At 53.9% G+C, this 23,717-nt stretch overlaps 1 protein-coding gene across 1 annotated transcript; it reads left to right on the top strand.

The window, feature by feature from the left end:
- Nucleotides 1–36: 36 nt before the first annotated feature.
- Nucleotides 37–23,390, top strand: LOC123363376. Its single transcript, XM_045004288.1, has 6 exons — nucleotides 37–231; nucleotides 5,668–5,780; nucleotides 6,076–6,189; nucleotides 12,677–12,778; nucleotides 13,210–13,317; nucleotides 20,974–23,390. Exons 2-6 carry the CDS (start codon nucleotides 5,702–5,704, stop codon nucleotides 23,313–23,315), a joined length of 2,745 nt encoding a protein of 914 aa, XP_044860223.1. The 5' UTR covers nucleotides 37–231; nucleotides 5,668–5,701; the 3' UTR covers nucleotides 23,316–23,390.
- Nucleotides 23,391–23,717: the final 327 nt, after the last annotated feature.

Below are 23,717 nucleotides of genomic sequence, written 5' to 3'. Positions count from 1 at the left end.
GCCCCGGCGGGGGTGCAGGCAGCGCCGGCTACAAGTCAGCCTGAAATCCGCAGCCCGTGGCCAGGCCCGGAGCCTGCGGGTTCCTTCGCAACGCCCCGAGCGGGGCAGCTGGTGCCGGCTGCGGGGACCCAGCAAACCCGGCCGGGCCGCGGAGACGCCGGCCAGGCCCCTGGCCCCAGCCGGGCGGAGGGCTCGGCCCAGCCTTTGGCAGCAGGAGCCTCGGCAGGAACAGTGAGTCCAGTGCCTGGGCGCGGTCAGGAACCGGCGGGGAGCTGAAAAAGCAGGACCGTGTGATTTCCTCCCGCAGCCTGTGAACCGCGCGGTGCGAGGAGCCGCTCTGGGGTGCTCACTGCGGGGGACAGGCGGGGGGACCAGCTCCAGCTAATGCGAGCTGTGTTCAACCAGTCGGTTATGGGAACAGGCCAAACACCTTTTATCATTATTTCTTGTGTATCCAGCACATTTAAGGTAGTTTTATTTAATGAAATAAATAAAATGCTGTTTTTGTGCATTTTCAATTGAATTTGACTCCCTCAGGGAGCTGATGGGCAGGATCCTCTGGGAGAATAACCTGAGGGGGAAAGGGGTCCAGGAGAGCTGGCTGTATTTTAAAGATCCTTATTGAGGTTGCAGGAACAAACCATCCCGATGTGTAGGAAGAAAAGTAAATATGGCAGGCGACCAGCTTGGCTTAACAGTGAAATCCTTGCTGGTCTTAGGGCTTGGCTACACTTACAAATTTGCAGCGCTGCAGCAGGGTGTGAAAACACACCCTCTGCAGCGCTGCAAATTGCAGCGCTGCAAAGCGCCAGTGTAGTCAAAGCCCCAGCGCTGGGAGCCGCGCTCCCAGCGCTGTCCGTTATTTCCCACAGGGAGGTGGAGTACGGACAGCGCTGGGAGAGCTCTCTCCCAGCGCTGGCGCTTTGACTACACTTAGCGCTTCAAAGCGCTGCCGCGGCAGCGCTTTGAAATGCAAGTGTAGCCAAAGCTTTAAACACAAAAAAGAAGCTTACAAGAAGTGGAAGATTGGACAAATGACCAGGGAGGAGTATAAAAGTATTGCTCAGGCATGCAGGAGTGAAATCAGGAAAGCCAAATCACACTTGGAGTTGCAGCTAGCGAGAGATGTTAAGAGTAACAAGAAGGGTTTCTTTAGGTATGTTAGCAACAAGAAGAAAGTCAAGGAAAGTGTGGGCCCCTTGCTGAATGAGGGAGGGAACCTAGTGACAGAGGATGTGGAGAAAGCTAGTGTACTCAATGCTTTTTTTGCCTCTGTCTTCACAGACAAGGTCAGCTCCCAGACAGCTGCACTCTGCAGCACGGTATGGGGAGGAGGTGACCAGCCCTCTGTGGAGAAAGAAGTGGTTCAGGACTATTTAGAAAAGCTGGACGAGCACAAGTCCATGGGGCCGGATGCGCTGCATCCGAGGGTGCTAAAGGAGTTGGCGGATGTGATTGCAGAGCCATTGGCCATTATCTTTGAAAACTCATGGCGATCAGAGGAGGTCCCAGATGACTGGAAAAAGGCTACTGTAGTGCCCATCTTTAAAAAAGGGAAGAAGGAGGATCCGGGGAACTACCGGCCAGTCAGCCTCACCTCAGTCCTTGGAAAAATCATGTAGCAGGTCCCCAAGGAATCAATTCTGAAGCACTTTGAGGAAAGGAAAGTGATCAGGAACAGTCAGCATGGATTCACCAAGGGCAAGTCATGCCTGACTAACCTAATTGCCTTCTATGAGGAGATAACTGGCTCTGTGGATGAGGGGAAAGCAGTGGACGTGTTATTCCTTGACTTTAGCAAAGCTTTTGATACAGTCTCCCACAGTATTCTTGCCAGCAAGTTAAAGAATTATGGGCTGGATGATTGGACTATAAGGTGGATAGAAAACTGGCTAGATCGTCGGGCTCAACGGGTAGTGATCAATGGCTCCATGTCTAGTTGGCAGCCGGTTTCAAGTGGAGTGCCCCAAGGGTCGGTCCTGGGGCCAGTTTTGTTCAATATCTTCATTAATGATCTGGAGGATGGTGTGGACTGTACCCTCAGCAAGTTTGCAGATGACACTAAACTGGGAGGAGTGGTAGATACGCTGGAAGTTAGGGATAGGATACAGAGGGACTTAGAGAAACCAGGCCAAAAGAAACCTGATGAGGTTCAACAAGGACAAGTGCAGAGTCCTGCACTTAGGACGGAAGAATCCCATGCACTGCTACAGACTAGGGACCGAATGGCTGGGCAGCAGTTCTGCAGAAAAGGACCTAGGGGTTACAGTGGACGAGAAGTTGGATATGAGTCAACAGTGTGCCCTTGTTGCCAAGAAGGCTAATGGCATTTTGGGCTGTATAAGTAGGGGCATTGCCAGCAAATCAAGAGACGTGATCATTCCCCTCTATTCGGCACTGGTGAGGCCTCATCTGGAGTACTGTGTCCAGTTTTGGGCCCCACACTACAAGAAGGATGTGGATAAATTGGAAAGAGTCCAGCGGAGGGCAACAAAAATGATTAGGGGGCTGGAGCACATGACTGATGAGGAGAGGCTGAGGGAACTGGGATCGTTTAGTCTGCAGAAGAGAAGAATGAGGGGGGATTTGATAGCTGCTTTCAACTACCTGAAAGGGGGTTTCAAAGAGGATGGATCTAGACTGTTCTCAGTGGTAGCAGATGACAGAACAAGTTGCAGTGGGGGAGGTTTAGGTTGGATATTAGGAAACACTATTTCACTAGGAGGATGGTGAAGCACTGGAATGGGTTCCCTAGGGAGGTGTTGGAATCTCCTTCCTTAGAGGTTTTTAAGGCCAGGCTTGACAAAGCCCTGGCTGGGATGATTTAGTTGCGGTTGGTCCTGCTTTGAGCAGGGGGTGGGACTAGATACCTCCTGAGGTCCCTTCCAACCCTCATATTCTATGATTCCTTGGTTTTGCTGGGAGAGTTGGGTGAGCCTGGAATTGAGAAGAAGGCCTGGCGAACCTGTGAGATTGGCCACCAAGAGCAACCAGCCTCCTGCGAGAAAAAAAACAGCATATGGTATAACCTAGGGTGCTCCATTCCTCTCCAGCTGCAGGGCAAAATCCTGCCTTGACTCCAAGAAGCCTGCCGGGCATGAGATGGTCAGCACAGAATTTGGGCCATCACCCCGGGCTAGATTTCTCTGTCTTATATTTTTACTAGGCAGCTATTCTGGTGCTCCTGTGTGATAAAAGCAGGGAAGCCGAGCTGGCTGTGAGCGGCACTGGGACGTGTGCACACCCTTGGCTCTGTGTCTCTGGGAAGTGGCTGCGTCTTACTTGGGTTGGGCGGTGGGTTAAAGGCAGAAAGCTGCCCCCCCCCACTCCTGAGGCAGCTGGTGATATTCCAGGAGGACACCCCATGAAGAGACTTTACCGGGCGTAGAAATGGTCCAAGGAAAATCAAAATTAAAACCCTTTTTCCACGTCATTTCTTCCCTGGGTTCAAATATGTGATATTGAAAATCGTGAGGCTGTTCTAGGGAGATCAGCCGTCCGAGGAGCTCACGCGCTTTGGGGCTCGTCTGTCTAGGTGCTGTCGTATCCGATGGGTTTCTGACGTCTCCATTGCTAGCCAGGAATCGAGCTCTAGAAATCCGGCTTCATCCTGTTACCCACCCCCTCCCTGTCCTGCTGGGCTCTCCGAGTAGGAGTTATTGCCACGAGTCGGGAAGGGAGCACGGATCTCACAGCTCCGGGACAGCCTGGCAGGTGTGTCGGTCTCCGAGCTCTAGCCCCTGTTCTCCGGGCTGCTCTGCCTGACACCCGTGTTCCTCTCATGTTCCTTCTGCTTTGCGTCGCTGGCTGGCGCAAAGCAGAGCCCATGGGTGACTCTGGCACAGACCAGGACACAGGGTGGCAGCCAGTTGGCCAGAGTTCTGGCTTAGGCCGGCGGCGGGACCATGAGTGAAGGAGAAGGGAGGCAGTAAGATGCTCTGCCGGGGGTGCCTGTGAGATGGACGGGGCGCCTGGATTTATTGAACGGCTTTGTGAGTGACTGTCACGGAGTCACTGGGCGATGCCCTGGAACTGCTCCCCACAAAGCCAGGCAGGACTCTGGGGAGCCTCCTCTCCCTTGGAGCAGCCTGTCTGCAGGGCAAGAAGCTCCCCCGGCTTCACCTCCTGGGTCTCTCCTTGGAGCATTCAGCATCCTCTGCCCCCTGGTGCGCTTCCCACAGCGAGTCGCCCAGGCGGGGCCCTGGGGAAGCCAGAGGGTCCTGCCCCCCCACTGCGCAGTCAGACGTGACTCTCAGCCAGCCAGTAACACAGAGGTTTATTCGATGACAGGAACAGGGTCTAAAACAGAGCTTGTAGGTACCGCGAACCGGACCCCTCGGCCGGGTCCATTCTGGGGGGCAGTGAGCCAGACCCCCCCGTCTGCCCTCACTCCTCGTCCCCAGCCAGCTCCAGACTGACCCCCCCCCCAGCCCCTCCTCTGCTCAGCTCCTTTCCCGGGCCAGGAGGTCACCTGATCCCTTTGTCTCCAACACCTTCAGCCGGCACCTTTGCAGAGGAGGGGCCCAGGCCATCAGTTGCTAGGAGACAGAGTGTCAGGCATTTAGGTGCACTGGCCCCTTCCTCTGCAGCAATCACACCCCCTGATCCCACCACCTAGATACCTAAGAACTGCAGAGGGGACACTGAGGCACCAACACCGTATTCAGAGCAAACATTAAGAACATTCCCAGTTTGTCAGAGTGACGGAGGAGGGTGAACGCGGCATGGGCGACATTCGCTGCTGCTCACCGGGGAAGGGTTGGAGAACGCGCGAGAAGTGACACAAAGGGGCCTTTGAGATGCCAGTGTGGGGAGGGCCCAGCAGAGTGTGTGTCCCGTGGGGCCGTGCGGCTCGGTCTCTGCCGGCGGGTGGGAAGGCAGCATCCCGGGCCCCGAGGAGCCAGTCTGCTCTGGAGGGATGACGCGGGGAGGAGCGGCTCCCGAGGGCGTGGCAGGAGCCGGGGAAATTCACCACTAACAGAGCTCGGGTGTTTCCGGTTCGTCTCCTTGCTCTCGTGCTGCATTCCCGCTGGGGCTGCCTGGCGCCCCAGGAGCTCGGCGATGGCTGCGTGCCGAGCGTTCGGGGAGGGGGAGGGACGGTCGCACTGGGTCAGGCCAGGGGCCCTGGGGTGCTGGGTCTGACTGTGGCCAGTCGTTCCAAAGGAAGGGGCAAGAACTCTGAGGGGGCAGCGATGGGATCACCTGCCCTGGGGCAGTTCCCTCTGCCCCCATTAGCTAGAGGCTGGTTCCTGCCTCGGAGAGGGGGGTCTACAGCCCCCTGCAAATCCCTGCCCACGGCTGGGATAACTGGCTCTGCCTGACCCCCGTCAGTGGCCAGTCCCGGGGGGTGCTGGGATTTGAAGAGGGGGCGGGGGAAGGAAGGAACTGGAGAGGGGTGAGCACAGCACAGTTGTGGGCGTGGGCAGGGGCAGACACTGGGGAGCACACGGCCCTGGGTTACTGGGACCCCAATGCGTGGGGAGTTCAAATCCTCACACTGCAGACTTGCCCCTCGTCCTCACCGCCTGGCCTGAGCCCCTGCCCCATGGAGGAACCGTGTCTCTGGTTAAAGGCAGGTGCTGCCTGGGAATTGGGGTCTGGATCATTCCTGCCCCGCCCTGGCTGACCCGGCAGGCCCAGAGCGTGACTCGTCTTTCCCTCGGGCAGGCGCCGGTGGCTCGAGGCGGAGAGCCCAGCTCCGATGGAGCGAGGGGACAGGCTGCGTGTGGGCGAGCGCAGGGAGAGGCGAGCGAGGGGAACGCCTGACGCCTGCGGCACAGGTGAGTGGTGCATTGAGCCCCCCCGGGCTGCTCAGCAGGAAACCGGCCGCTCTCGCTTTACCGACTCCACGCCAGGGAGAGCCCACCCTGCCCGAACGGCCCATCCCCCGCCCCGCAGCCCTCACGGTGCATCTTCTGTCCAGCTGGAACGTTTCTAACTGCAGCTTCCAGCCCCCGCGGCTTGAACGGCTCCCTCGGGACAGAGGGGCTTCGAGAGCTCGGCGGCGTCACCTCTGAACCTGCTCTGCCAGTGCCGGTGCCCCGGGACCCAGGCTGTGACTCTCTGTCCTTGCAGGTTCTGCTGACCCCAGAGCCCAGGTGGTTATTAAAACGGAGCAGGAAGAGGAGCCAGGCCCGGGGGGGCCCCCAGCGCAGAGGGAGAGAGGAATTCTCCATGCCCCCGGCACAGGTGAGTGCTGCGAAATTCCACCTGGGGTTGATCAGGCAAAGGGAGGCCAGGAAGAGCCAGGGTCTTGGGGAACCCGTATAAACGGCTACAGTCGGGCTGCCTGCGGCCTGCCAGCTGTTTCTGACCATGGAAGGGCCCCAGACGGCCCGAGCTGCACCAGAAGTTGATCAAAGCCGGGTGTGCTTGGAGCTGCAGGGTCGCTACCAGCACTGGAGCCTTTGCCACAGACGGGAAGCTGGGACTGACTGGGAGCTAGACGAGCTGAGCAGACGTAGGGGCTCGTCGAGCAGCAGCGCAGTCCCTGTGCTCGTGTGCAGCCGGGCCCCTGCTTCCCAGAGCAAGGCGGGACTGTCACGGAGTCACCGGGCGATGCCCCCCCACTGCGCAGTCAGACGTGACTCTCAGCCAGCCAGTAACACAGAGGTTTATTCGATGACAGGAACACGGGCTAAAACAGAGCTTGTAGGTACAGAGAACGGGACCCCTCGGCTGGGCCCATGGGGGGGGGGGGCAGTGAGCCAGACCCCCACGTCTGCACTTCACTCCTGGTCCCCAGCCAGCTCCAGACTGAACCCCCCCCCAGCCCCTCCTCCTCTGCTCCGCCCCTTCCCCCCCCCCCCCCCCCGGCCAGGAGGTCACCTGATCCCTTTGTCTCCAGCACCTTCAGTTGGCACCTTTGCAGAGGAGGGGCCCAGGCCATCAGTTGCTAGGAGACAGAGTGTCAGGCATTTAGGTGCACTGGCCCCTTCCTCTGCAGCAATCACACCCCCTGATCCACCATCTAGATATTAAGAACTGCAGAGGGGACACTGAGGCACCAACACCGTATTCAGAGCAAACATTCAGAACATTCCTAGTTCGTCACATCTCTCCCCCCTTCAAGACCGAACTGAGCGAGGTCACTTCAGCCAGTGACCTGGGGAAGTTCGAACCCACCAACGTTCCCAGGGATGCCCCAGCATCTCTCCCCTTCCTTGGTGGGAGTTACACCAGGACAGTCCAGTCTCGCGCCCTCCCTTAGGCCGGGTGAGCTTGGTGGCACTCGCAGGCTGCATGTGGGAAGGTTTATGCGGCCCGAACCCTTTTGCCACCCCAATACCCCTGGGGTTCAAACTGGGACAGGGTCTTCTCCCAGCACCCTGGGCTGCGATTCGGGCTCCCTTGGTTAAGAGCCCCCATCTTGGCCTTGGCCAGCGCTGGGCTTGGGCAGCCGCTCCCCACCTTGTGCCCAGATACAACCCCTCTGCCGTCCCCACCTGGCACTTTCCAGCTGTTACCGTCAGTCCCACCTCCTTGAGGCAGCCCAGCCCCCTCTTCACCTGGGACACCTGTTCCTCCCAGGTCTGGCTAAAGATGCCCATGTCATCAGTGTCTGCCAGGGCCAGGTTCTCCATCCCCCTCAGCTTGTCTAGACTCTCCCCAGGCCTAGGCATGGGGTCGGCATCGGACACTGTGATGGCTTTAAGCTTCCAATAGTCCCCACTAAACCAAACCACTAAACTAGTCCTGTCTCCCTTGGGGACCAGCCCCGCGGGTGAGGCCCGTGGGCTGTTGAATGGCTGGATCCCATCTAAAGCCAGCAAGTCCTTGACCTCTCTCCAGGTTCTGGGCTGCTTTCCCAGTGACTCTGAATGGGGGACACCTGATGGGGAGATTGGCTCCCACCTCAGGGAAGAGATCCCCAGGGGGTCTTCCCCCTTCTCCTCCCAATCCTCCCCTTCCAGGTCCAGGGGTCCCCTCACTCTCCCCCCATCCAGCAGCTCGAGAGGGAAGAACCCTGTGGATTCCTGGGGCACCACCAGCTGCCTCCCAATCTCCCCCCAGTTCTGCTTCCCCTTGGGGAGCCTATTCCCGGTACAGGGATCCCTTCCCCGCAGGACTCTGTCCCTGCAGCCTTCCCAAGGGGGTTTGCAGCGCTGGGGCCAGCAAGTTCCCTCAGCTTCTCCAAGGAGGGATCCTTCCGCAGCTCGGTCTGGGATTCAGCTGCTGGGGCAGGGAGTGGGACCTGCTCCCCATCGCTGGCTGGGCCTGGGGTCACAGCCCCCCTGAGCCCTGTCCCTGGTAGCTCCCTCCCTGCTGTGTAATCACTTCCCAGCAGCACGTCTGGACCAGGCAAACCTGGTTGGCAGCCGACCTGCCCTGCCTGGGTGTCCCCCCACTCAGCTGGGGTCTCCGCTCCCCCCGTGCTCAGCGCTGCCCTGGCTGTCCCCGTGGGGGCAGGCAGCGAGCTCTCTGCTCCGGCCACAGCCTCAGAGCCAGCGTGAGCCCCTCTCCGGTGTGCAGAGGGGCAGGGAGCATCTCTCCCTCCCGCTCAGCCCCAGGGGGCTGGTTACAGACAGGCAGGTATCCTGAGCCCAGCAGCCCCTCCCCCGTGCCAGCCAGGTCATTCGCATTTTCACTGACCATTTCCATCTTACCCAATTGGTTCCCTGGATCTAAATTCAAACCCTCGGCCATTACAGGAGCAGGGCCTGGATCCTGTCCCAGAGAGACTGAGGGCTTGGCTACACTTGCAGGTCTGCAGCGCTGGGAGTTACAGCTGTGTAGGGAAAGCGCTGGAGTGTGGCCACACTGACAGCTACCAGCGCTGCAGTGTGGCCACATTTGTAGCGGTGTTGGGAGTGGTGCATTATGGGCAGCTATCCCAGCATTCAAGTGGCTGCAACGTGCTTTTCAAAAGAGGGGGATGGGGTGGAGTGTGACAGGGAGCGGGGGGGGGGGGGGGAGAGAGAGTGAGTGGATTTTTGGAGCCGACAGGGTCAGCTCCCTGCCTTGCAAATTCTGATCCCTGCCTTGCAAATTCTGATCCCTTCCCCCACCCCTCTCTCATTCACTCTTAAATGCAAACAGCCTGCAGACCAGAGAAGCAGCTGCTCGGCCAGCCTCCCTTCCCCCCCCCCCCCCTCGCCGTGCTGTTTCTCTCCTCAAGCAAACACTAGCTGTGGACATTCATCCCCCTGCCTGCCGCATTCACAGCAAACAGGAGCTGTGTTTGTTTTTTAGATAAGCAGCTCCGGGAGTTCACAACAAAACAAAGAGTCATTTAGTTAAAAGCATTATGGGAAGGTTCTGGAGGTCAGTTACAGCGTAGTCAGATTACTCACTGCTTACACTGGCACCCCAGCGCTGCAGCCGTTATTCCCCAGGCAGAGCAGGAGTACAGCCAGCGCTGCAGCCAGGGAGATGCAGCGCTGTATGTGCCTTGCCAGTGTGGACGGGGAGTGAGTTGCAGCGCTGTAAAGCCACCACCAGCGCTGCAACTCTCCAGTGTAGCCAAGCCCACAGTCACCGCCCAACAGGGCCTCCCAGCCGATATCCTGGAGAACCCCAACGACCAGCCAGCCCGACCCCTCCTGGGTCTGCACAGGGATCCGGGCCATAGGCAGGGCGAGGGGCTTCACCCTGGGGACCTTCACCCAGGTCCCCCAGCCCTTCAGCATCTGCGGCTGCACCACCCCAGTTCTCTCTGTCCCAGGGTCTCACCACCCCAGGCGTGTCTCCCCACTGACCCCTGGGCAGCCCCCTATGTCTCTCCACTCCACCATCACCAGTCCATGCTGCTGCTGCTTCTCCTGCAGCTTTTCCTCGGGCTCTGCTCCCATCCCATCCATCTCCAATCTCCTGATGGGGAACCCGATCGTGAAGACCCTCGTCTGGTTGGGGACCAGACTCTCGAGGATGCCTGGCTGCTGCTCCAGCTGTTCCCAGATCCTCTTGTAGCCCCATCTGGGTCAGGAATCTGCTCCTCAGAGCGGTCCTCCTCCTCCAGCTGCACGATTAACTGGGCCTGGGTGAACTTCCCCATGCGTCACCCTCTCTCTGTGCACAGGATCACAATATCCTTCTTAAGGGGATGGTGACAGGCCATCACTGCACCGCTCCCAAGTGGCTCTGGGCTCACAGGCCTGTGTGCTCTTGGCTCCCCCGTGGTTTCCAGGAAGAACCCCTGGTGTGCCAGCCCTTCTCGTGTCACCACCTCTCTGCCAGGGTCGAGCTGCAGCCTCCCCCGCCCCTGGGACTGCTCCTGCAATCCCCAGGGAACCCTGCTACTGCAAAAATCCTTCTCTCTCCCAGGGTCGAGCGGCAGCTCCTCCACCCCGGGACTGCTCCCTGCCGTCCTCAGGGGGACCCTGTTACTCCAACAGTCCTTCTCGCTGGTCACACACTCCCAGCGGTTAACCGCCCCCTGAAACCGTCCCTCGCTGAGCCTTCAGCACGCCTGGTCCTCATTATCCCCCCTTCGTTTTACTGCTCCCCAGTCACTTACTGCAAGAATCACCATTCACGGGGTGCAGTACATCCCACTACTGCCACCAGTTGTCACGGAGTCCCCGGGCGCTGCTCTGGAACTGCTCCCCACCAAGCCAGGCAGGACTCTGGGGAGCCTCCTCTCCCTTGGAGCAGACTGTCCCCAGGGCAAGAAGCTCCCACGGCTTCACCTCCTGGGTCTGACCTTGGAGCATTCAGCATCCTCTGCTCCTCTGTGCGCTTCCCACAGCGAGTCCCCCCAGGCGGGGTCGTGGGGGGGCCACAGGGTCCTGCCCCCCCACTGCGCAGTCAGACGTGACTCTCAGCCAGCCAGTAACACAGAGGTTTATTCGATGACAGGAACAGGGTCTAACACAGAGCTTGTAGGTACCGCGAGCCGGACCCCTCGGCCGGGTCCATCCTGGGGGGCAGTGAGCCAGACCCCCACGTCTGCCCTTCACTCCTCGTCCCCAGCCAGCTCCAGACTGACCCCCCCCAGCCCCTCCTCTCTGGCCTTTGTCTCTTTCCCGGGCCAGGAGGTCACCTGATCTCTCTGTCTCCAACACCTTCAGTTGGCACCTTTGCAGAGGAGGGGCCCAGGCCATCAGTTGCTAGGAGACAGAGTGTCAGGCATTTAGGTGCACTGGCCCCTCGCTCTGCAGCAATCACACCCCCTGATCCACCACCTAGATATTAAGAACTGCAGAGGGGACACTGAGGCACCAACACCGTATTCAGAGCAAACATTCAGAACATTCCCAGTTTGTCACAGTGACCCCTCTGTGAGGAGCGCGGCCGTGGGACGTGGGCCCCTCCCCAGGGAGTGGGGCTGAGCCCCCGGCACAGGGACGCTTGCGCGGCGGGTCTGGCTCTCCTGCCCCAAAGGGCCCCGGTGCTCTCTGGAGAAAGGAGCGTTATTTGTCTGCCCTGGGCCGGGAAAGGACGGGCCCAAACTGTTCCCCACGCAGGAACCCCAAAGTCCCAGCCCAGGTTCCCCAGCCGGGGGCCGTTCAGCCCAGAGGCTCCCAGGGTTAGTCCAGCCCAGGACTGCCCCAGCATTAGTAGCAGCTTGTCCTGGCTGGCCTGACGGGAAGCATGAGATTGTGGTGAAAGTGGAGCCAGATGACGAGTCGTACGTGGGGTATCCCCAGGGCCTGGGGGACCGAGACCTCCCTGGCTACCCCAGCACTGGTGCGTGGTGCGAACCCCCCAGGCCCAGCCTGGCTAAACGCTGGGCAGGGCTGGCAGTGGCCGGCCCCCCGAAGCCCCCCTGGAAAAGGAGGTGCAGACACCTCCCAGCCAGGCAAGCCCAGGCCCTGCCCTGCAGCACTCCCAGTCTAGGTCTGGGAAGAGCCGAGGCGGCTGGCTGGGGGCGTGGGGGTGGGGCTCAGGCGGTTAGGAGTTGGGCAATGGCTGCAGAGAAGGCTTAGACCCACAAGCACATCCTGCCCTCGCGGGGCGGGTGACCCAGCTCTGCCCGGGAGCACAGCGAGCCCTGTCCCACTGGCCCTGCTCTGCCCCAGGGCAGCGCCCGCTGAGCCGGCTGGGCAATGGGGTTGGTCTGCCGCTCTGCCCAGTGCTGGGGGCGGCTCTCGCTGGAGCCAGTCCAGCTCCTTGTCTGGCAGCAATGGGGCAGCCCGAATAGGGGCCACCAGGCATCTCTGCCCTTGTGCTGGGTCGGACGCAGAGGAGTCTCCGTGCGTCCCCACGGCGCGAGCGCGCTGGCCGGGCATCTCTGCCCTCGCGCTGGGAGGATGCAGAAGAGCCTCCGTGCGTCCCCACGGTGCGAGCGCGCTGGCCGGGCCTCAGGACTGGGGCTGGCTCCCCCAGTGCAGCAGCAAACCTAAGAGTTCTGCAAGGATGTTGGGAGGCAGCAGGTCCCTCGGTGCCCTGAAACTGGCTGGATCCCTGCCAGGAAGTGACACGATGAACAGGGGCTGTGTTTCCCCCAGTGCCCTGCACGTCCCCGAGTGTAACTGGGGCAGGCTGGGTGGCCGGGGGTCTGGGGTCTGGCTGGGGACAGGTCCCTTGGTGCTTCAGCTCCCTGACGGTAACCGGGGATAAGCCCTCCTGGCGTGCCCGAGGGGTGAACGCGCTGCAGGGAAGAGCTCCTAGAAACGAACGCCGCTGACCGCGGGAGAGCAGCTCAGCGGGAGTCGAACGCTGCCCCGGAGCCAGTCTCTCCCTCGCAGCCCTGCCGTGGGCGCAGGGAGCGTGCAACGTGCTTGGCTTTCCGCAGGTATCAAAGCAGAGATCGTGGTCAAAACGGAGCCCGAGGACGACGCCTACGGCGAGTGTGCCCAGCATTACAGTGAAGGAGACGGTCCCGACGACCCCTTCTGTGAGTGATGCTGGGATCCACCGGGACGGTCGCCGGGGGCAGGTGTGAGGGGAAGAACTCGGGGACCCGCCTGTAGATTCCTCAAGGTGGCCCCCTGCTGTAGCCAGCTCCTGGCACACCCAGCTCCAGTGTCTGGCGTCCTGGTTCGCCCACAGGAGTCGCCAGCAGCTGGGGCACCCTGCGGCCGGGGGGTTTGGGGCAGACTGCAGTAAGTGGGAGGAGGACAGGATGGGGGGCCCTGGGGTATATTCACAGGCAGGGACAGGAGCTCTGAGGTCTCTTGCTGTGTCTGCCGCACACTGACAGACACACCCCAGGCAGTGTTCCCAGGGGCAGTCAAACGCCAATTTAAAGCTATTTCGCAGGTTCTCCTGCCCCAGCCCGAGTGACCTCAGGAAACAGCGGCTCAGGCTTTTCCTTCCTGTGAACAGGTGACGCAAACCCAGAGATCATCGTGAAAGTGGAGCCAGACGATGAGTCGGCCATTGGCTACCCCCAGGGCCTGAGCGAAGGCAGAATTCCCGGCTACCCCAGGCCAGGTGAGCCGTGCGGATCCCCGGAGCAGCTCCGGGGACGGGAAGAGCTGGAAACTCAGGGGGGCCCTGTATGAAATTGGCGAGCCAGGCTCGCGGCGTTGTGCCGGCTCCTGGCACGTGGACCCTGCATAGCCACTGGGTGCAGAACTGCAAATCTCCCTGCCCTCGCGAGCGAGAGAGCGTCCCACTGCAGGGGGGCCGGAGGCTAAGCCCCGGTTACCTGGGGGCGCTCGCGTTAAGAGAGTGCCCACTGCAGTGCTGGCAGGAGGCCTGAACTGCCCCCTCAAGGCAGGAGGCAGGTCTCCCCACCAGGGGCGGCTCTAGACATTTCGCCGCCCCAAGCACGGCGGCATGCCGCGGGGGGCGCTCTGCCGGTCGCCGGTCCCGCGGCTCCGGTGGACCTCCTGCAGGCGCGGGACCAGCGCACCCTCCGCAGGCCTCTTCGGCTGCGACGCTGACCCAGCGGGGTGGGGGCAGCCGGCCCTGGCTGTGACCAATGAGAAGCCAAGAGAAATTTCTCCACTGCCTTGTGCGAGTGCGATGGCCTGGCCTCCAGCGGGGTTCCTGGGTCAGACTGTGACAGGGCTGCCCTCCGCCAGCTCCCTGGCCTCCTTCCCAAGCACGTCTCCGGTAAGCTAGCGAGTCCCACGAGCAGGGTGCAAACCGAGGGGAGAGCTGGGTGCCGTTTGGTCGGTAACGGTGGAGCGCGAATTATGCTGTTGCTTCACCAGCTCCTCACAGCATGATCCAGTCCAACTCTTCCTGCCAGGCAGCCTCAGGGGAGCGAGAGTCTCTGTTTCACATAAGCCAGCAAAGGGCCGAGCCTGCTCCCATGGTGCCCTGGCATCTTGGGCCTAGAAAGGAGCCTGGAAACATGAAAATAGCAACACCTGGATCTCTGATGTTTCTCTCTTGTCTTATTGATGCTTTAAGTCTTTCTAGCTGCCTCTGGCTTCGGTGAGGTGTTGGACTGTGCAGCAGGGAACGGGGCCTGAAGTGAGGCCACGTCTGCACTGGCACTTACATCGGTAAAACGTCTGTTGCTCAGGAGTGTGAAAAGAATAAACACCCCCCGAGTGATATAAGTGTCGCCAGCATAAGTGCTAGTTTGCATAGTGCCATGGTGGGGGGAGATGCTCCCCCGCTACCGCCGCTCGGTGAGCTGGTTTTATGATGTTGACAGTGGACCTCTCCCCCGTGGGCGTTGCGCGGCCCCCTGACCTCTCCCCTCTCACTGTAACCAGGGCTTTGGAGCGGAACCCGGAGCTGGAGCACGGAGCAGTGGAGCTCCAGGTTTTTGTCCAGAGCTATAGCGGAGCCAGAGCACAGAAAATCTTGACTGCTCCACTGCTCCAGTTTTTTTTTTTCCAATCCGAAATGAATGACATTTAGCAAGAAAGTCCTAAAGATGCCAAAAAGTTTGATTCTATAACAATTGATATTAACATCTACTTTACCACTTTACGTAAAGCGTCACAGTTATTCTCACTTCGGCCAAAATCGAGATTTAAATGTACAGATCCAAAATTACAGTTAGAGAACCAGATAATTATCAGACATTCGGCAACCGTGCAGGCAGGCTGCTCCCACCCTTGTGCCAAGGTTAGGCGAGTACGCACACACATAGAGCAGTTAGATTAGTATGTGCTGATCAACGAGACGCGCTGAGTGCTGCGATTACGGAAAAGTGTGATGTGAGATGCAACATTTAAGATATCACAAACTGGTATATTGCAAAACAAATGTTTTTGTTTATTGATATATTAAGATATCACAAGAGATATCATAGAATCATAGAATCTCAGGGTTGGAAGGGACCTCAGGAGGTATCTAATCCAACCCCCTGCTCAAAGCTGGACCGACCTCAACTAAATCATCCCAGCCAGGGCTTTGTCAAGCCGGGCCTGAAAAACCTCTAAGGAAGGAGATTCCACCACCTCCCTAGGGAACCCATTTCAGTGCTTCACCACCCTCCTAGTGAAATAGTGTTTCCTAATATCCAACCTAGACCTCCCCCACTGCAACTTGAGACCATTGCTCCTTGTTCTGTCATCTGCTACCACTGAGAACAGTCTAGATCCATCCTCTTTGAAACCCCCTTTCAGGTAGTTGAAAGCGGCTTCAAATCCCCCCTCGTTCTTCTCTTCTGCAGACTAAACGATCCCAGTTCCCTCAGCCTCTCCTCATCAGTCATGTGCTCCAGCCCCCTAATCATTTTTGTTGCCCTCCGCTGGACTCTTTCCAATTTATCCACATCCTTCTTGTAGTGTGGGGCCCAAAACTGGACACAGTACTCCAGATGAGGCCTCACCAGTGCCGAATAGAGGGGAATGATCACGTCTCTTGATTTGCTGGCAATGCCCCTACTTATACAGCCCAAAATGCCATTAGCCTTCTTGGCAACAAGGGCACATTGTTTGATTCCTTGAGGACCTGCTCCATGATTTTTCCAGGGACTGAGGTGAGACTGACTGGCCGGTAGTTCCCCGGATCCTCCTTCTTCCCTTTTTTAAAGATGGGCACTACAGTAGCCTTTTTCCAGTCATCTGGGACCTCCCCCGATTGCCATGAGTTTTCAAAGAGAATGGCCAATGGCTCTGCAATCACATCCGCCAACTCCTTTAGCACCCTTGGATGCAGCGCATCCGTCCCCATGGACTTGTGCTCATCCAGCTTTTCTAAATAGTCCCGAACCACTTCTTTCTCCACAGAGGGCTGATCACCTTCTCCCCATACTGTGCTGCCCAGTGCAGCAGTGTGGGAGCTGACCTTGTTTGTGAAGACAGAGGCAAAAAAAGCATTGAGTACACTAGCTTTTTCCACATCCTCTGTCACTAGGTTGCCTCCCTCATTCAGCAAGGGGCCCACACTTTCCTTGACTTTCTTCTTGTTGCTAACACACCTGAAGAAACCCTTCTTGTTACTCCTAACATCTCTCGCTAGCTGCAACTCCAAGTGTGATTTGGCCTTCCTGATTTCACTCCTGCATGCCTGAGCAATACTTTTATACTCCTCCCCAGTCCTTTGTCCAGTCTTCCACTTCTTGTAAGCTTCTTTTTTGCGTTTAAGACGAGCACGGATTTCACTGTTAAGCCAAGCTGGTCGCCTGCCATATTTACTATTCTTCCTACACATCGGGGTGGTTTGTTCCTGCAACCTCAATAAGGATCTTTAAAATACAGCCAGCTCTCCTGGACCCCTTTGCCCCATTTTCATTACCAGGACAAACAGTTCCTTTTCTCTCCTGCTGATAACAGCTCACCTGAACTGATCACTCTATGCCATACCCACTATAAGAGTGTGTAACACCCGTTGTTTCATGCTCTCTGTGTATATATCTATCTTCCTACTGTATTTTCCACTCCGTGTATCTGATGAAATGGGCCGTAGCCCACAAAAGCTTATGCTCAAATAAATGTGTTAGTCTCTAAGGTGCCACAAGTGCTCCTGTTCTTTTTGTCCCTCAGGTTATTCTCCCAGGGGATCCTGCCCATCAGTTCCCTGAGGGAGTCAAAGTCTGCTTTTCTGAAGTCCAGGGGCCACATTCTGCTGCTCTCCTTTCTTCCTTGTGTCAGGATCCTGAACTCGACCATCTCATGGTCACTGCCTCCCAGGTTCCCATCCACTATTGCTTCCTCTACTATTTCTTCCCTGTTTGTGAGCAGCAGGTCAAGAAGAGCTCTGCCCCTAGTTGGTTCCTCCAGCACTTGGACCAGGAAATTGTCCCCTACACTTTCCAAAAACTTCCTGGATTGTCTGTGCACTGCTGTATTGCTCTCCCAGCAGATATCGGGGTGATTAAAGTCACCCATGAGAACCAGGGCCTGCGATCTAGCAACTTCTGTTAGTTGCCGGAAGAAAGCCTCGTCCACCTCATCCCCCTGGTCTGGTGGTCTGTAGCAGACTCCCACCACGACATCACCCTTGTTGCTCACACTTCTAAACTTAATCCAGAGACTCTCAGGTTTTTCTGCAGTTTCATACTGGAGCTCTGAGCAGTCATACTGCTCTATTGCATACAACGCAACTCCCCCACCTTTTCTGCCCTGCCTGTCCTTCCTGAACAGTTTATATCCATCCATGACAGTGCTCCAGTCATGTGAGTTATCCCACCAAGTCTCTGTCATTCCAATTACATCATAATTCCTTGACTGTGCCAGGACTTCCAGTTCTCCCTGCTTGTTCCCCAGGCTTCTTGCATTTGTGTCTAGGCACTTAAGATAACTCGCTGATTGTCCTGCTGTCCCAGTATGGGGCAAGAGTCCTCCCCTCTTGCAGTCTCCTGCTTGTGCTTCCTCCCGGTATCCCATTTCCCCACTTACCTCGGGGCTTTGGTCTCCTTCCCCCGGTGAACCTAGTTTAAAGCCCCCCTCACTAGGTTAGCCAGCCTGCTTGCAAAGATGCTCTTCCCTCTCTTCGTGAGGTGGAGCCCGTCTCTGCCTAGCAATCCTCCTTCTTGGAACACCATCCCATGCTCGAAGAATCCAAACCCTTCTCTCCGACACCACCTGCGTAGCCATTCGTTGACTTCCACAATTCGACGGTCTCTACCCAGGCCTTTTCCTGCCACAGGGAGGATGGACGAGAACACCACTTGCGCCTCAAACTCCTTTATCCTTCTTGCCAGAGCCACGTAGTCTGCAGTGATCTGCTCAAGGTCATTCTTGGCAGTATCATTGGTGCCCACGTGGAGAAGCAGGAAGGGGTAGCGATCCGAGGGCTTGATGAGTATCGGCAGTCTCTCCGTCACATCGTGAATCCTAGCCCCTGGCAAGCAGCACACCTCTCGGTTTTCCCGGTCAGGGCGGCAGATAGATGACTCAGTCCCCCTGAGGAGAGAGTCCCCGACCACCACCACCCTCCTCCTCCTCTTGGGAGCGGTGGTCGTGGAACCCCCATCCCTAGGACAGTACATCTCATGCCTTCCAATCAGTGGAGTCTCCTTCTGCTCCCTTCCCTCAGATGGACCATCTAGTCCACTCTCCACACTAGTACCTGCGGAGAGAACATGAAAACGGTTGCTCATCTGTATCTCCGTTGCTGGTACATGGATGCTCCTCTTTCTTCTTCTGGAGGTCACATGCTGCCAAATTTCTTTGCTGTCCCTCTCTCCTCGCTGCGCAGCCTGCTCCGATTTCTTCAGAACATTGTGCCCCTAGTCGCATATCCTGACGTCTGTCCAGGAAATCTTCATTTTCTCATATGCAACGCAGGGTCGATACTTGTTTCTCCAGACCTCGAACCTTCTCTTCCAATATGGAGACCAGCTTGCACTTTGCACAGACAAAGTCGCTTCTGCCCTGTGGAAGAAAGACAAGCATGGCACAACCTGTGCAGGTTACAACACCTGAACGCTCACCTTCCATATTACCTTCCCTCTAAGAGCCTCCTCAGCTGTTGCAGAAACTACTCACAGAAGCCCGCAAGATGAAAGCCTCAGTGGGCTCTCCCCAGGCAAACTCCCTCTGTTAGCCTCTCCTCTGTTCGCCGCTCAGCTGGGTCGCTGCCGACTGCCTTTTTATAACAGTCAGGCCCACTCAAGGCCCACTAGAACAAAGCCTCCCAATTCACACTGTTCAAACAAACAGTCAAGCACACGGTCAAACTGACAAACTGTCTCCTGCAACAGACACTCAGATACTCCCCAACACGGCCCCCCAGTGCAGCACTTAGCGGACCTCCTCTCGGACAGATCCCAGGCAAACTCCCTCTGTTAGCCTCTGCTGTTCGCTGCGATATTAACCACTTAAGCTCATTTCTCACACGGGCTCCCGTTACCAGTACATCTGTTCATTTGTACATGTCCCCGTATCACTTTGGCAGACTTATTTTATATGTCATCTGTTCAATGGTCTTTTGATAGCGTTGTTTGTAATTCTAAATTTACTGAAAAAGTCGCGTGCAGCAGGCATAGAAATATACAGTAAACATTTTTGCATAAATTAGAAGTGATTTTTGTGATATATCCAGAGTGATTGGAAAATGTCCAACACAACTTTGGGGGTGAATTCTTAGGTCATCTTAAGAAAAAATGTTTCTGTGAACATGTGTCCTAAAATTCTTCCTAAGGGAGCTAGTGTCCCTTCAAGGAGGTGATGAAAAGTTAATGTCTGATTAATATCTCAAAAACGCTTTAATATAAAGTAATGAAATTATGTCCAGGTCTTAGCGTTAGTATGTGCTACCATATTACATTATCCAAAATTATTTAAACCATAGGCATCCCGAACTGGCGGTTGGTCATTTTTACTGTTGGCTACGAGCGGTAATATTATGTTCCATAATAAGTTAATAATTTTTGGTTATTTATTATTACGTTTAAAATGTATGGTTCCAAAGTTGAAAAATAAGTAATAAGTAAAATTGTATTGTTCTAAGCATCTAAGCAGATTAAATTTTTTAAACAGTTTTCTCGGAAATGGTTAATTATACAAAATAAATTGAATACCATTTTAATGCATTAAATCATATTTCAGGGTCATATCTGTTAAATAGTCGAAGATTTAAAAAATACTAAATAAAATTGGCCCAATCCCCCCAGTTCACAACGCCTGCAGTTTAGATAATTTTATTTGAATGATGTTGTATGATAGAACATAGGAAATAAACTAATGGGAAAGTGGATTCAAATTGCAAGCACAGTCCTTTTAGTAAAGAGCAAATTTTCAGACATATGTTTTTGCTTCATCAGGCTGGAAACATTTATACAAGATAGAACCTGTTATTTGCTCTATCTTGTATAATCTATTCAGGCTGATGAAGCAAAAACATATTTAAAAAATGTGCTCTCTTTACTAAAAGGACTGTGCTTACAATTTGAATCTGTTATCAGAGGGGGAGCCGTGTTAGTCTGGATCTGTAAAAGCAGCAAAGAATCCTGTGGCACCTTATAGACTAACAGACGTTTTGCAGCATGAGCTTTCGTGGGTGAATACCCACTTCTTCTTGCATCCGAAGAAGTGGGTATTCACCCACGAAAGCTCATGCTGCAAAACGTCTGTTAGTCTATAAGGTGCCACAGGATTCTTTGCTGCTTTTACAATTTGAATCTGCTTTCCCGTTAAAGTTTATTTTCAACCTTGTAACGTGTAGCCTCATTACTTCCCAACAATTAATGTTGTAGAACAGTCAGACCATGTACTAATGCTATGGCACATACCAAATTTCATTGCTATATCTATTAAAAAAAATAATTGGAGATATACCTATCTCCTCCAGCCCCCTGCCTTCACAGCAGGACCGAGTGCTGATTTTTGCCCCAGATCCCTAAGTGGCCCCCTCAAGGATTGAACTCACAACCCTGGGTTTAACTCAAACCACTGAGCTATCCCATTTTTGAGATATTAATTAAAAAATTGGAAAATATTTCAAATACTTTTACCGCAAAATTTTATAAGAAAAACTAACTTGCAATTTATAAATAAAAATTTATATTAATATATATAAATAAAAATGTATATTAAAAATACTTCTTCATTAAAACTGCAAGAAACATGTTAACATATTAAAATATACTTTAATAATAATTGTGTAAAAAGAAAATGCGATCATTTTTGTCCAGAAAATCCAAAATAAATTGGAAGTACCTTAAGTGGTTAAGATATCACAAGCAGGTACATTATAAAACAATGTAATGCTTTTGTTCATTGGTTTTCGAAGATCATAACAAGAAACATTTGGATGCGGTAGCAGCACAAGAAGATTTGGCCAAGGCTTCAACAAAAAAATCAAGTCTGCCCCCCATGATTGATAGCCGATTTACGGAAAAGGATCTCAACGACGTCTTTACTTTTGAATTTGAAAAGCCCAAATTTGGGCTTTTGGGAAAAGCCAAGAAGAAATCGGCAACATGCAAGGTGGAAAAGGAAGTGAACGGAGAGCTCAAAACATGTAGCTTCAAGACAAGTGAAGCAAGTGCCGTGAAAAGTTTCAACCTTTGGCGGCATGTAAAACGTAACCATCCTGAAAACTATGCGGCTCTGGTTACAAAAAAGGATCAGGAAGATGAGGCAAAACAGAAAGCTGACGCGGCTAAACGACGTTCATCTGGCTCTTTGAAAACTCCTGGAGAAAAGATTTTTTGCGGCGCTTCATCCGAAAAGAAACCCAAAATTGAGCAAACAAAACTTGCCTCATATTTGAAGTCCTCAAAGGTTACAGTCACCATGGATGTCAATACTTTCCGTGAAGGGCTGATGGAAATGGTTTGCTTGAGTTCAACACCGCTCACTACCTTCGGGCTAAAGAACAAAGGATTCCAAAAAATTGCAGGTGAAATGGGTCGGCAGCTTGGCGTTTCGATGGGGCACGATGCGGTTCGTCATTTAGTTGTCAGCACAGCTGAGTCTGGCCGCAAAGAGCTCAAGAAAGCTTTGGAGCAAAAATTGTGCTACCTGAAAATGGATGCGGCAACCCGTGGAAACAGAAATTTCCTTGCAATCAACGCTCAGTACTACGAAGAAGGCAAAGATAAAGCTGTGGTAAAAACCTTGGACATAATCGACACTGAAGGGCGTCACAATTCTTCGTACGTGAAAGGTCAAGTAAAAGCTATTTTAGAAAAATTTGGAATCAGTGAAATGCAAGTGCTGAGCATCTGCGTTGACAATGCAGCAAACATGACGTGTGCTGTCAAAAATGTCAGCGAGGACAATGAAACCATTTCTACCTCTGAGAACAGGGATGTGGACAGAACTGAAGCTATTTTGCCTGATGAAGGAACTAAAGGAATGGATGAAATTGAACTCAACATGGATGCTGCTGCGCAATGGGCTAATGACCCTAGTCTCATACTTCCAACATGGCTTCAGGAGGACGACTCAAAAGTCCAGCTGATGAGGTGTGGTATTCACACTCTTCAGTTGGCAATCTGGGATGGACTGAACAAAGAACATGCGAAGAAATTTCTGGCAAAAATTCGACAAGTCGTTCTCAAACTACGAACCCCAAGTATTCAAAGTGTTCTGCTTGATCTACATGGGATAACTCAGTCATTGGATAATGAGACTTGCTGGGGTTCAACATTTGCAATGATTGATCAGCTTCTTGTTTTTCAATCTTACTGTGAACAAGTGGCTGCTGCTGGAACAAGAGAACTCAAGTTAACAAAAGCTGAATGGGACGAAGTGAAGAACCTGCGAGACCTCTTGGCAAAGCCAAACCAAACAACCGTGAATCTTCAAGCTGTCGATGTAACTCCAGGAGTTTTAATGAAGGAATGGCGAAAACTGTCAAAATTCTTGCAAGAAAATGGTGGACAAATTGCGGAAGGAATTCTATCCTCCATGCAGAAACACGAAGAGAAGCTTTTTGACAATATTCATTTCCTTGCTGGGGTTTATGTTGACCCACGGTATCGGATTCTTCTTACCTCAAGGGAAATACCAAAGGCAAAGGAAGGGCTCCTTGATATTGCTCGACGACTCGAAAAACAAAATCTATTGTTACATTTGAACTTGGCAAAAGAGGTTGAAGAAAACAAAACACAACAAAAGGAGTCATCAACAATCGAATTTGCGGTTTCAGAAAGCTCACATCCTTCAGAAATAGCAGGCTGTTCTCAAACTTCTGTCTCCACTCCGAACTTGTTCGAGCGTCCATCCCTGAGACGTCTTCAACCATCATGGGGAAATGGCGATAATTCAAGCATCAATTCTTCAGAAGATGACGACTTTGAAAAGGAATTGGATGAACAAGAAAGACGCCGGCGAGTTTCTGTGATTCATAATTGTAATGAAGCATTATTCGAGAGAAACTTTCGGGATGATTGTGAGGCGATGGAGTCTATTGGTAGGCTAAAAGTTAAGTCTGTTTTTGAGGCCATTCAGAGCTACCCACACCGCATTCAGGCTGCCTGTAGAATTGCTTCGAGCATGCCAACAACTCAAGCTAGTGTAGAGCGACTGTTTTCAGCTTTAAAGTTAATTTTAAATGATTTGCGGCAGACTATGAAAGACGACTTGATTGCTGCAATAATTTTTTACAGAATGAATTATGAATGATTCTAGTTTATATCATTGTTGATGACATTTAAATTGTTTTCAAAGTCTGAATAAAAATGTTTTTTTTCAAAATTACAGTATGAACTTTTTTATTTAGTTAATTCATTTGAGTCAGAGCATGGAGCGAGTCAGAGCGGAGCTGGAGCAGTCACTATTGGTGCCGGAGTGGAGCTGGAGCGGAGAAATTAAAAAATTGGATTGCTCCAAATCCCTGATTTAATCAAGGAGAGCTTGACAGAAATAAAAAATAAATTAATCTAGTAAATTAGAAATGTTGTATTCACCAGTTTATAATAAAAATGTAAAATGCAAGAATCTGAATAAATGTAAATCAAGCTTTATAATAACTGCTTCAATCAATGTGTGCAGACATAGTGTATCCCGGGGGTAGCAAAAAGCAGC

This window comes from Mauremys mutica, chromosome 2 (assembly GCF_020497125.1).
Source record: "Mauremys mutica isolate MM-2020 ecotype Southern chromosome 2, ASM2049712v1, whole genome shotgun sequence".
In the NCBI taxonomy this organism is placed as follows: domain Eukaryota; kingdom Metazoa; phylum Chordata; order Testudines; family Geoemydidae; genus Mauremys; species Mauremys mutica.
The sequence above is the reverse complement of the archived record's forward strand: the minus strand, read 5'-3'. Positions and strand labels throughout refer to the sequence as shown.